Raw genomic sequence first — 14,189 nt, forward strand, 5'->3', positions numbered from 1 at the left:
CACTGCAGCCTAATACTGCTTCCCATGTCATAGTTTAACCAAGTCATGGGTTAGTTTTAATAGTGAATGGGCTGGAGCCAGTGTGGTAAGCCAACACAAATTGCAAATGCTTTAAAATAAATTTCCATACTCCCTCAAATTCTCACCCTACAAGGCTGACTAGAAAATATGTTGGACTTAACAGATGGTTGGATAAGGAATAGAGAAAAACCATCGCTGAGCTATGATATAGTTAACATGTCCAAGTCTTTACTGTTAGAGTTAGTTGGAAATATGGAGGTTAGAAAGGAAGGTAAAGTGGCCCAATGTATACAAAAGTTACTTCTTGGTGTTCTTTCTCTTCCATGGGTGTCCTGATTTATTTTCCTTCTCTTATAGCCAAAAGAAGTATTTCTGGGAACTACTTGTAGTCATTCCAGCCTAAAGAATTTTGTCTGAAAAAATCACATGTGGGCCATATTTCTTACCACGAGTTTTTCCAAAAATATAAGTATCAGTACCAGAAAAGGGAAATTCTCTCTCACTTGCTCTCTCTCTATATATATCCCTTTAACATGTGTATATTATACATACACAGGGCTTAGCTCATCTTCATGCACACCGAGTCATTCACCGGGACATCAAAGGTCAGAATGTGTTGCTGACTCATAATGCTGAAGTAAAACTGGGTAAGTATATTCCAGTATGTCAAGTTGGACCTGGAGCATCTTAGTGGCTCTCCCTACATTAGGAGAACTTGTTTTTTCATCATGAACTTGCCAATGCCCTTATTTGAGGTAGATAGATGCTGCCTGAAAAATCAGTGAAAATTTGGTTCAGAAGAAAGGTGGGATGAGAAAAACAAGTGAACCTAAGTTAGTTATAAATATGTGTGTGTATGTGTAATTGGAATATGTAACAAATTTTAATTTCAAATTGGTGGTTACATTTTGATCATGACTCTGTATTCTGTTAAAGATAGCTAATAAATGTATTTTCACAATTTAACTGAGAGTTAAAAATGTACAAGTTTCTGTGTCATAGGCAGGAATTAGAAAATAAAATCCTATGAGAGGTTTTCTATAACTTTGAAAGAATTGTTAGAATTGTTATTAGATTCATTGTCTGTTGATCTTAGCAATAAAAATATTTGAATTAAAATCTAAAATATAAACAAAATTCTAGCCCAGCCAGTGGCTCACATCTGTAATCCTAGCTACTCAGAAGGCTAGGTTCTAAGGATCATAGTTGGAAGCCAAATGAGGAAGCAAAGTACATGAGACTTTTATCTTCAATTAATACCAAAAAGCTGGAAGTGGAGCTGTGGGCTCAAGTGAGAGAACACTGGTCTTGAGCAAAAAAGTTCAGGGACAACATTCAGGTCCTGAACTCACACCCTAGCACTGGCATGAATAATAATAATAAATAATAGAACAACGTAAACTAAACATATTATAGTGCCATATTTTGCCAAGAATATCAAAGAACTTTTAAATTACTTCATAAGCACAAATTTCTTCTTTGTAGTTTTCCTTTGGATATTTAAAAATAATGATGTCAATCATAAATGATGCTCTAATAATATTCAAATCAAATTTAGAAGCAGAAATCCAAAGACCAGAATGTCCTTCCTTTTCTATTCCGAAGGTGAAAATCGTACACTTTTTTGCAAAATTATCTCACATATTATCATATAGTACACAAATAACATCTTTAAATACACCTTTAAATATTTAAAATATACATTGATGTTTGACTTTTAAATAATACCAAATAAATTATTTTAGTACTGTAAAATGGCAGACAATCACACTGGTATGGAACATAAATCATTTTTATTATTTTTACTCATGTTAACAATTTAAACATGTCTCAGAATGACCTTAAGATATTTCCCATTTTCTTGCTTAGGAAGTAGATTTACAGTAGATATTTTGATAATTTGATGGGAACACTTTTCACTGAACATATGTAGTAGAAGTATGAGATAGCAATTCTGTATTATTTTTGTATCTGAAAACTGCAACAATAAAAAAACAATTTTAGGAAACTATGTTCAAATACATGAGAGACACATAGATTCAAATGGAGTACACACTATATTCACATATAGAGCAAAAAAAAAAAAACTAACACGAGTCAAGTGGATAACCAACCCAGTCATTTGCACCACAATATGGAAAATATAAGCAAAATGTCATTGAATTATCTGTCACAAAGCTCCTGCACTAAAGTTAATGTACTTTGGAGGAAAGACCTCTTCATACAGAATTAAACGTTTTATTTTCTTATTATCATGAAGTCATTGTACACAAGGGTTCCAGTTTGCATTAGAATTTAATCAGGCCAGTTTACATGTAGTGTTTATACAGTTTGTCTTAGATTTCTCAGATCTTAGCATGTTTTTAAGCAAAAGATTAAGATTTCAGAAAGCAAATCTAATGATTGCCAAAAGAAATGACAGCAAAAGAGGAAATGCTTATATTGTGATTAGAATTGATCAATAATTGTCATATTCTGGTCCCTTAGATACTAAAGATTATACCATTGTTAAGGTTTCAGTTCTACCTTTTTATGGTAATTTGAGTTTTTCTTTTTCTTTCTCATTCCCCTTCTTATTTTTTCTAGCCTATGCTCCTGCCATTTTCTTTCCTGGATGCATACTATACATCAGTTTATGTATGGCCTTCATAGGCATTTCTTGGCACTTAACATTGGCCATTAAGAATAGTGGAAATGTGGAGCTCTGCTTGATCGCATTTCTTTATTAAAAAAAAAATCACTTGACAATGAGATTCTGTAACAATAATGGTGATCTTCACAAAACTTTTAATATTTTTTGTTCTTACTAAATCTTTCTTGAAAGACTGCCTTAAACTATTAGGTTTGTTTCCCTTTTCTTTACTTCCTCTAAATTCTTCAATCTGCTATTCAGTTTTGTTTGTCATCCTCTAGATTCCTGGAAACCATTCTAAATTAGAAAATCTACTTCATTTTTCATTCTTGTCCTATTTTTTTCTGGAATAAATAACCCCAGTCTATTTCAGCCTTTTTTCTCTGTTTCTGGGGATACCATATTAAGCATCATCTTTTAATGTATCCCACAGATGAATAGGAGTCTGAACTTTTATACTCCAAGCTAAGATATGGGTATCACAGTGAATATGTGGTTTTTGATTCCGAAAAATCTGTGTAAGAGTTTAAATTCTAGAAGAAAACTTTTTTTCTCCATCAAGTGATAGGATGTTCTAATGTCATGAGTCAGACTTCCTTATTGTTACTGTTTTATATTTATTGAACACCATTTATAGTGCTGTTTCTCCAATTTGGTGTTATCATTTCAGAGATTCAGGATGTACTCATGGAGCTTTCTTTTTAATATTTGTGATAAACATTTAGCCAAACCAACTGTAGATTTATAATAGCTCTGTTGAATCTCATTCCAACATAAATAGCAGCACAAGCTTATTTCCCAGTATTCCTGGAGTAGACTTCACGGTAAAGTGTTCTGGGCTGGAATGAAAATCTGTTATCCATTGTGGCTTTTGTATTGGCTTTCCAAGTTAAAGCAATAATTTATTGAGCTTTTTGTTCTTGATTAATTATTTTGACATCTGCTGAATTTTGCAGTTGATTTTGGAGTGAGTGCTCAGGTGAGCAGAACTAATGGAAGGAGAAATAGCTTCATTGGGACACCATACTGGATGGCACCTGAAGTGATTAACTGCGATGAGGACCCACGGCGTTCCTATGACTACAGAGTAAGTGAAGATTCAAACAGAGGGAATCATTTGGAAAGGATTTTTACTGACATTTATTCTAATGAGAAAGTGAAAGAATAAAAGGAACCAGCCTTACTTTTGCATTAACTCTAATAAGAAATATAGTCCTAGCCTTTATTCCTACTTGTGGTTTTGATAGTATGCATTAAAATAATATTTTCAACAAATGTAGACTAAGTAGGCTATTGGGAGTTATTCAGATTTGACATAGAAGGTCTAGTTCATGTTGCTTGCAACTTGGAAAAAATATATCATATGGCTTTATTTGGAAACTGAACTTACAAGGGCAAAAGGCATTGTAAACTTAAAAAATGATTAAAAGTAAAGGCAATTTTAAATTTCATAGTAACTTAGCTTCAAAAAGAAAAAAAACTAATTCAAGAGTATGAAGAAAATCCTTGGTTCATGGTTCACTTCTAAAACCTCAGAAAATCATTGGAATAGATAAATTAATAATCCATGCTATTTATTAAAATTCCCATTGAAGCTGCAATTTCAACAATATACATCTATGTACACATTTCAGAAAGCCAATGTGGAAAGGGAAAGTCCCCATTTGTTATAAACTGGAAGAAACCTCACTCACTTTCCACATCATAAGTCATCCAAACAATTCATTGTGGTCTCCCTGTGTGGAACCTAGGACTCAATATTTGAAGTTGATTAATTTAAGTTCCATCTCTTCCATTTCCTTAAATGCCCTTTCTAGAACTAAAAATTAAGTATTTACACAGGGCCTATTCCATGTTCCATACTTTATTAGGAGCTATAGAAACTGTGGAAGTGTATCACTCTTTGTGTCCTGTTGTAAAAATAGTACTTTATACCTATACGTTTTGTATCCTACTAAGGTTTTTTTTTACTTGTATTGGTTATTTAATTTTTTTATCCCCATGTAACTAAAAGGAAGCTTAATCTCCATTATAAAACTGAAACTGAGAGATTTATTTATAAACTGGATTTCCAAAACTTAAAATTAACAGCTATTCAGCCAATGTACCTCTCCCCTCTTCCCTCTTTCTATACTCTGAAAGACCAAGTGCAGTTAATAATGGTGACGGTAATTTCGAAGAGCTTGTTGATAATTCTAGCCTCAGTTTATGTTTTTGAGCAGCTGCCAAAAAGTGTGTGCATGATATATATAATTATAAATTATAGATATATATTTATATATGTAATGTACATCAATGTTTATCATATAAATAAATATACCTCTGTATGTTTAACATGTGTATGATGCATATATGCATATTATTACACACTGCACACTAGAACTATGAAATAAATATTATAATTTCCATTTACATAGAAATGGAGGTACAGAGAGTAAAAGCATTTGCTTAAAATTACACAGCTTGTGAATCTATATATTAGGACTTGTTTATAATGCATTTTTTGATATTTCAGGTTAGGCAACAATAACAATACATCCAATATGTGCTTTTCTTTCACTGAGCCATAACACCCTGCTGTATAATAAGACACTGATTGGTCCTAAGCACAGATAATACTTGTGATAATATCAATCAATAATGAAACGAGATTCTTAATGCTGCCAATGCACCATTTTAAGTAATTTTGTGATTCTTTTGCTTTGTAGAGTGATGTTTGGTCTGTGGGAATCACTGCTATTGAAATGGCAGAAGGGGCTCCTCGTAAGTAAAAATGTTTCTTGTGATTGGTATGTGCAAGGGGTTAAGGAAATAGAGTCTGTGAAAGATGCCAGGAGTTCTTCTTGCACCAATCAGCTTTAAATGGACATACAGGTGTCCCACAAACGGTGGCCTTTTCAGTGATTTCCAAAAGCTGTGACTCTAAAAGAGTCACAAGATTTGGATATTTAAAATAGTCTATCCATTTATCTTTCTTTGATCCTTATTTTAAGCTGACTCAGCATTATCCTGACTCAGTGTTTAGCAGCTAGAATTTCAGGCATTCCAGTTTATACTGACTCGTAAAATATTTGGGTTGGACCACTTCTATAGTCACTCTTTAATGTGATAGAATAATTGAGATGATCCTCCAATGCTTACCAACACATACTTGGTTCCTTGTCATTGCCCTTCAGCCACCCCAATGCACTTAACTGTTTCCTCTTGTATTCTCCACTCCCCCATCATTTAGCCAACATAATCACATCCTCTTCTCTTGTATCACTGCTTTCTAGTAGGAAAATAAAAAATGAAAGAAACTTGGGTACAAATGGTTGATATCAATCTAATATATGACTCCATAGCACATTTTATCTCACATCTGCTTTTTTCAGTATTTAAATCGAAGTATTTAGATGCCTCATGTTCCTGTATGTTCTCTCTGTATAACATCTACCACTGAGCTTTATAAACTTGAACTATCTTTAGTATTGTGTTACAAGGTCAGTGGGAGGAAATTCAAAGGAATCATGGTAACAAAATTGTTAAAAATTTCTGGTGTCTCCTGGGATTCCAAACAGGGGCTGAAATAAAGCTATGACAGATGTGGAGATCCGTTTACTACTGCCTCTAGTGCCCCAAATTGCAAAGTCCCTACTTTGGGTGAAAAAAAGTCACGTTGGGCCTTGCACTGGTGGCTCACCCCTGTAATCCTAGCTACTGAGGAAGCTGAGATATGTGGATTGATGTTTGAAGGCTGCTTGGGCAGGGAAACCTATTAAGACTCTTATCTCCAACTAACCACCAAAAATCCATAAGTGGATCAAGTGGGTAAAGCGCTAGCCTTGAGCAAAGAAGTCCAGGATTTGCACTCAGGCTTTGAATATTCATTTTGGAAAATGTTAAAATGTAAAGACTATTTCATAAGCTTCCCATGTAAAACTGAAATCAGACTGAGGAGATAGAAATTATTCCTGATATGATTATTTCTGTTTGGAAAATATGCTACACAGAGAGCAGCAAGACTCTCCCTCTCCTCTTCTCTTTTGCTTTCTTCTTTCCTTCACTTCCTATTTTTCTCCATTGCTCTTTCTTCCTCTCTTTTTAAATGTGCAATATATTTCATACTACTATCAATACATGTGTTTATTTATAATGCATGACTGTATCAACTGGTCATACAACATGCATGAATGAATCTTTTCCCATTGTTTCTGAGCACTCCACAAGTCTTTTTTTATCCCAAAATAAAAATACCAAATCAAATCATAAAGGAGGACATAAAGGAATGAAGGGCAAACGCACAGAAAGGGTGCAGGATAGGCAGCTTGCACAGTATGCAAACAGCAAGCTGCTTTGAAAAGATGAGTGAAACCCAGGACATTGGGAACTCACAAGGAAATAAGGCCTAGATAAGTCATTACAACAATGAAGCTTTGATCATGAGCAACACTGGACATAGACTTCATTAAAACCCTTTCTTTCACAAGTCTATTTTATTGTCTGGACCCTTAACTTTGCATAAATGTGGTTTTCATTAACATTAGCAACCCCTCAGGTTATGACAATTATCTTCTCAGAGGGGATGGTTTTCCAAAGCCACAGTTACATTATACTCTCCTTTCAGATTCAGACACAAAATTATCTCCCTCTTGTCTTTCTTCAGTGAATCTGTCCTGGAGAAACAAAACAAAAATATCTTCTCAATGTATGGGTAGTATAAGAACTTTAAGAAGAGAGTCCTTCCATGCATGACCTTCTTCAGCCCTTAGGTTCTGGGTAGAAATTCAAACAATATGGGAATCTTTATTACTTTTAGGTCATATTTTGCTAGCAGATATCAAATACCCAATAGTACACACTGATGGATGCTGAAGAGACATATTTCATACCCTCTGTTATTTATATAAATGTCACGTTTCTTTATTGAGAAGCAGAATTGGGCCAACAGCCCATCCTTATTATCTATACTAGTCAATTTACCTTAATCTAGCCCATTTCTTCCTTACTGTGGCCCTCTTCCTTATACTATAGGAATTAATTTTAATATTGTGGACCGTACATATTCAGAGCTCTTTTTTATTCCTTGTAGTATCCCTTTTTCACACCTCTTGTCAATATTAACCAAAATGCCTCATGCACCCTGTCCCATCAGAAGATTCATTCCTTCAATATTTAGATTTCCTCAGGTCTCAACATGTTTTAGGAATAAATCACACTATTTAAACTACTTCATACTAAGACCCAGTTTAACATGTGTCCAGTCTCTGAAAAGTTATGTTTTTAAAAAGAGATTGGCTATTTCAAAAGAGTAGACATCTAGTTCTGAATATTTAAGCAGTATTATGAGATATAGTTTAGAAAGGGCACTTATATGCATTACTAAAATTAGACCTATATTCCTATATAGGAAATGACCTAGAGTTGATGTTCAGCTTTTGCTCACTGTATTCTTTACTGTCTTATGACCTTTTCCCTTCCATTAATTAAAACTTGGATTCTCTGTGACCACTGAAGATGTTGTCAGTTGACTGAATGATGCTCAGATGTTAATAAATGACAACTGTTTAGTATTGTACAAACTCATAATGTTTAAAGAAGAGTATTTTGTTACTGATTAAACATAGGAAAGGAAATAAGAGTCAAACATGATCCTGGTCTTTTGAAACTGAAGTTAATTCTGAGCTCAATTATAAGCCTGCACCTTCTATGAGGATATACCCAGGTAATTGAGAACAAAGCAAAACCTTTAAACAACATTCTTTCTTTTACCCTAATAAAAATAATGTTGGTGTCAGGAGGCAGTGGTTCATACCTATAATCCTAGCTTCTCAGGAGGCTGAGATCTGAAGGAGCACAGTTCAAAGCCAATCCAGGAAGAAAAGTCCATGGAAATACATCTCCAATTAATCAACAAAAAGCCAGGCTGGAAGAAGTGGCTCAAGTGGTAGAAAAACAGCCATGAGTGAGAGAGCTAGTTGAAAATTGGAACAGTACTTATGTCCTGGGTTCAAGTCCATGAATGTGCACCAAAAATAATATTTGTTCATATCAAACTCTCTTCACTTGAATGATATATTTGGGATATTAAATGAAATTTATTACATAGTTGCCTAGTAGAGATTTTTACTGCCAGTTTCCATTAGTCATGACACAAGGGGAAATAAGTGAAATAAGACACATATTTTAAATGATTACAGAAACCCCTAGAATTCCAAAAGCAATGTGGTTTGTTAGAATTTACATTGTTATTGGCTTTCTTTGAATGCCTATATAGATGAAAAAGAAAATGAAAGTGTAGTAAATTGACATAGACTTGAAGTGTCAGTTAAAAATCTTTAGTATAGATTAATAACTAATATTTTTAAACATCTGCTATATGACAAAACTCTTATTGTTAGGTTGCTTTTAATAGTCATAGCACCTTTTTAATGGTTCTGTGTATTTTTGTTTTGTTTTTTTTGTCGGTTGTGGGGCTTGAACTCTGGGCTTAGGTGCTGTCCCTGAGCTCTTCAGCTCAAGGTGAGCGGTCTACCACTTGAGCCACAGCATCACTTCTGGTTTTCTAGTGGTTTATTGGAGAGTAGTGTCTCATGGACTTTCCTACCCAGGCTGTCTTTGAACTGTGATCCTCAGATCTCAGCTTCCTGAGCAGCTAGGATTACAGACATGAGCCATTGGTGCCCAGCTGGCTCTGTGTTTTATATGAAGAAATGGAGGCGCAATATAGGTTAAGTAATTCACCCAAGGTCATAAAGCAAAGGTAGGATTAAAATTCAGGTTTACTCTGGCAGTAGCTTATGCTACATCTACCTCTTTCCTAGGACTCTTAGCTCCCAAGAAAGATTCTTCTCAGCTTTCAAGACTACTAAATTACCCTTTTTTACAAATTACTGTGCATAGTTACTAGACTGGTTGACTTTTTCAGTCTATAGTTACATATGCCATTTTATACCTATAAATACCCACCGTACAAAAACTTTATAAATGCCAACCGTACAGAAATATTAAAGAATATGTCCAACTGTAATGGACTTTTCTGATATAATCCATCAACCAAGCAGTAAAAAATTGTGTGTCAGTACTGGGACTTGATTTTGGGGCCTGGGTACTGTCCCCACTCTTAATTGCCTCTCTTGTTCATAGCTGACCCTCTACCACTTAAACCGCTGCTTCTGGCATGGCTTTTTGCTGGTTAATTGGGAAAAAAAGGCTCACGGACTTTTTTTCCTGGACTGGTTTTCAACCATGATCCTCAAATCTTAGCCTACTGAGTTGGGGTGACTGATGCCTGGATTCAAATATTTTATCTAAATTATTTGCCACACCCATTAATAGTGATGTTATAAAATATTACCTAGTGCGGTGTTTATGTTTTTTACATTCTTATGTACATCTTCATCACTTAGTGTTCATTCAGAAGACTAACTAGAAGAATAGACAATACCTCTTTGGTGAACAGTGTTCTAGTTGTGCTTTGTATTGTTGGTAAACCTATCAATTTCCCTTTACAGCTCTATGTAATCTTCAGCCCTTGGAAGCCCTCTTCGTTATTTTGCGTGAATCTGCTCCCACAGTCAAATCCAGTGGCTGGTAAAGATAAATGTCTTAATCTCACTGTCTTAAACACATTGATTTTATATATTTGTATAGCAAAGTTTTCATTCATTTGGTCAGTCCTGCTTCACATTTTATTGGAAAATAGTTCTGATAATCCAGGAATCACAGCAGGAAACTTACCAGTTTTCATCAAGAGCATTTTCATCAAGAGCTAAGTATCCAGCTAGAAAGAAGTAATGTCCCCCAAAGGATATGATATAGATATTACTTCCTTGTTATTAATGGGCATTTTTCAGATGCTTCTCAAGACATGAGAGGGACCAATACAAATTTGGGGGGATTTTTCTTACTGTGTTTAGATAGGCAGTGATTGTGATTAACAGAACATTAGTCAATTAAATTAAATATCCACAACCTAAAACAGAGTGCTAATTCTTCTAGAGGGACCAACTGAGGCCAACTTGAAAATTCTTGTTGATTTCATTACACTCTTGCTTATTCTTAGTATTTATTGCTTGCCTTCTATGTGATGACTATGATTTGATTGCTAGCATTTGTCCTTGCAATTTAGTTGAATTCTCTTCATAAATATAAGATTTCTAACCACATCTGTTTCCATGGGCCACTTTAAAATGGCCTAGTTAAACCCCCTCCTTTGAATCTTTGTATTTATGTCCCTGTGGCTAAAACTGCACATCATAAATGAAGCATTCAGGCTTCAGAGGATAACTGTTGTGTGGGTGACCAAATCTAACATCACAGACTTATATATCATAACTGTTTAATTGCCGTATCACTGCATGAGGCTTTACCATGTGTATGCTACTGAATTCTTTCCAATTTCTACTGTCATGTGGATAGAGAATGTTGTTGATCTGGCTTCTTTTCTGAGGCTTAAATGACCTCTGCTAATTGAAAAGACAATATAACTGGAGGCAACTCTTTCAAAAATATTGTCTTCAAAGTGGCTTGTAGGTGGGGATGAAAAGACATGTGGCAGGCCTGAAAATTCTCTTCCATTCCTCTGAATCATTTGTTTTAGGTCCCGCAAGTTCCACAATTTCATGGAAAAGTGCATGATAAAGAACTTCCTGTTTCGTCCTACTTCTGCAAACATGCTTCAGCACCCATTTGTTCGCAGTATAAAACATGAGCGGCATGTTGTGGAGTCATTAACAAAGCATCTTACTGGAATCATTAAGAAAAGAGAGAAAAAAGGTAGAATGTGAATGTGTGGAGTTTAATATCACTGGAATGAGCTTTCAGATGAAAGCAAAATTCACTCTTTTATTGTCTTGTATGTGTGTGTGTGTGTGTGTGTGATGGATTTTTTTCCATGTGCAAAACTATACACATCATGTTTTCAAATGAATAACATTAATATACCTCTGATGATAGAAGTATTGGAAGTACATCACAGACACAAGCTAGTCCATAATGAATGCAGAAAAACCACACATGGGCCTAATATCCAGAGCTATAAGATTTCCACAATGATACCTGCAGGAAAAGTTCCTATTTACAAGACCTTTATGCTAAATATATAAATATAGTTGTCATATTCATTTTCATATAGAAAACTCAAAAGAAGCTCATAAATTTACAAGCCTCTATTTGTCAATAGTAGCAGCACAACTGATAGAAAAGAGGCTGAATGTTTTAAATGTAATAAATGTAATATCCAGAATTAAGTTTTTAATCCTAAGCCATAAAGTCTGTGTTTTTGTTCCATTCACCATTTTCCCCATTCCCTTTTCTCTCTCTTTATAACTGAAGCTAGTAGATTGCACATTTTCTTTCCAATGACCATAGAAATGAATCCTCTTGAAATACACTATTGTAGGCATAGAATACTGTTTGCATCACCATACCATTTGAAGGGCTACCTTTTTGCCCTTATGAATCTACTTTACATCCTGATAATTGCAGGATGAAGTGACTATGGTGAATTAAATCCACCTTTGCTGACTCTTTCTCTTTCATATAAAAGGGATCCCTTTGGTTTTTGAAAGAGAAGCTATTAAGGAGCAATACACCATGAGAAGATTCAGGTGAGTTAAATAAATGTTCTATATAGTTTGATGATAGCAATTTACATAAAGTACTTGCCTCCATACTGTTGTTTTTCTATTAGAATAACTTAATCCTTACCAATATATAAAATAACAGATATCTATTTCCATGAGATATTGAGGGAAAATACTGAAAAAAATACTAGCCAAAGCCTGCTTAATATGTAGCAACAATATGATCAATAGATTATCAGACTCCATTAACAATTTACTGTATTATTATTATAAATATTATCTGCAGGCTATTTCAGACATTATAGGAACTAATCCAGAAAAATTACTGAAATATCCTTTCTGCAAAAAAGAAAAAGGCCCATTTTTTAAAGTGACAGCAATTCTTCTGGATGGCTCTATTCCACTGAAAACTAATTGTATGACAATCATTTGTATGTTTATTTCAGAGGACCCTCTTGCACTCATGAACTTTTAAAAATACCAACCAGCAGCAGATGCAGACCACTTAGAGTCCTGCATGGAGAACCATCTCAACCGAGGTGGTTACCTGATCAAGAAGAGCCACAGGTCCAGGCACTTGAACAACTACAAGGGGCAGCTAGAGTGTTCATGCCCATACAGGCACAGGACAGTACACAAAGACCTCTACAGAATCAGGTGCAGGCACCTCCACGATTACAAAAGGCAGCTAGGGTTTTCATGCCACTACAAGGTCAGGTGAAGTGTAAGGCATTTAGGCCTCTACACATGGAGATCAAGGCACCTCCACGACTACGGAAGCTATCTGGCATGATCATGCCACTACAGGCTCAGGGCAAGATGGCTAGGCCTTCACAGAAAGAGAGCTCCATACCCAAAGAACAACAGGCTCAGACCCAGGAAAAGAAACAAGCTAAGGCCCAGGAACAGGAACAGGCCCTTCCAGAACAGGCTCAGGCCCAGGCCCAGGAATGTACACAGGTTCAAGCCCTAGCATCAGAACAGCCACAAGATTTGGACCAGGTGCCAGAGGAATTTCAGGGGCAAAATCAGGTACCTGAACAACCACAAAGACAGGGCCGGGCTGCTGAACAACGGCAAGGGCAGAACCATCTCCCTGAACAGCATCTGGACCAGAACCAAGCACCTGAACAGCCAGAGGTACAGGAACAGGCTGCTGAGCCTGCACAGGCTGAGGTTGAGGCTCAGGCACCTGAGACATTACTAGTACATGCCCAAGTGTTCCTGCCCCTACTCTCACAGAACCACCATGTTCTCTTGCCACTACATTTAGATACTCAGGTGCTCATTCCAGTAGGGGAGGGAAATGAAGGGTCACCGCAGATACAGGCCTGGGCACTAGAGACCTCACAGGCAGTTGAGTCAGTTCAAGCTCTGATAGAAGGACTCTCAAGAGACTTGCTTCGAGCACCAAACGCAAGTAACTCGAAGCCACTTGGTCCACTGCAAACCCTGATGGAATGCCTCTCATCAAACATATTTTACACTCAACCAGAACCAACCAGGAAGAAAAAATCAAAAGTTTCTAGTCTGAGGCAAGCATTAGCAAAAAGACTTTCACCAAAAAGGTTTAGGGCAAAGTCATTACGGAGACCTGAAGAGCTTGAAATTGAGGATGTAGAAGCCCGCAGAAGAAGGCGCCAACGCAGATGGGAGGACATCTTTAATCAGCATGAGGAAGAACTGAGACAAGTTGAAAATGTAAGAGTGTTTTTTTATATTTTCACACATGCTAGTTAATGCTTATGTTTTGCCTTCAAAAGAATTTTCCTCATGTTTTCAGGTAGTCTGATCAAAAGTGGGAAAAGCTGCTTGAATACTGTGGGTAATAGCTTGATGTATCTTTTTTTAAATTTTCTTTTTTTTAATTTTTATTTTTTATTGTGAAAATACTGTACAGAGGCGTTACAATTACATGGGCAAGATAATGAGTACATTTCTTATCAAGCATTGTAGCCTCCTCCTTTGTT

At 35.8% G+C, this 14,189-nt stretch overlaps 1 protein-coding gene across 1 annotated transcript in view; it reads left to right on the forward strand.

The window, feature by feature from the left end:
* Positions 1 to 14,189, forward strand: part of Nrk (Nik related kinase) — a 132,453-nt gene that overhangs the window by 65,247 nt on the left and 53,017 nt on the right. The window contains exons 7-14 of the mRNA XM_013025829.1: positions 578 to 668; positions 3,610 to 3,740; positions 5,362 to 5,416; positions 10,147 to 10,225; positions 11,235 to 11,410; positions 12,183 to 12,243; positions 12,666 to 13,110; positions 13,204 to 13,920. Of these exons, the coding sequence (XP_012881283.1) occupies positions 578 to 668; positions 3,610 to 3,740; positions 5,362 to 5,416; positions 10,147 to 10,225; positions 11,235 to 11,410; positions 12,183 to 12,243; positions 12,666 to 13,110; positions 13,204 to 13,920 (1,755 nt within the window). The remainder of the gene's footprint in view (positions 1 to 577; positions 669 to 3,609; positions 3,741 to 5,361; positions 5,417 to 10,146; positions 10,226 to 11,234; positions 11,411 to 12,182; positions 12,244 to 12,665; positions 13,111 to 13,203; positions 13,921 to 14,189) is intronic.

The sequence above is a fragment of the Dipodomys ordii genome, unplaced genomic scaffold, assembly GCF_000151885.1.
Source record: "Dipodomys ordii isolate 6190 unplaced genomic scaffold, Dord_2.0 Scaffold88, whole genome shotgun sequence".
Taxonomy (NCBI): Eukaryota; Metazoa; Chordata; class Mammalia; order Rodentia; family Heteromyidae; genus Dipodomys; species Dipodomys ordii.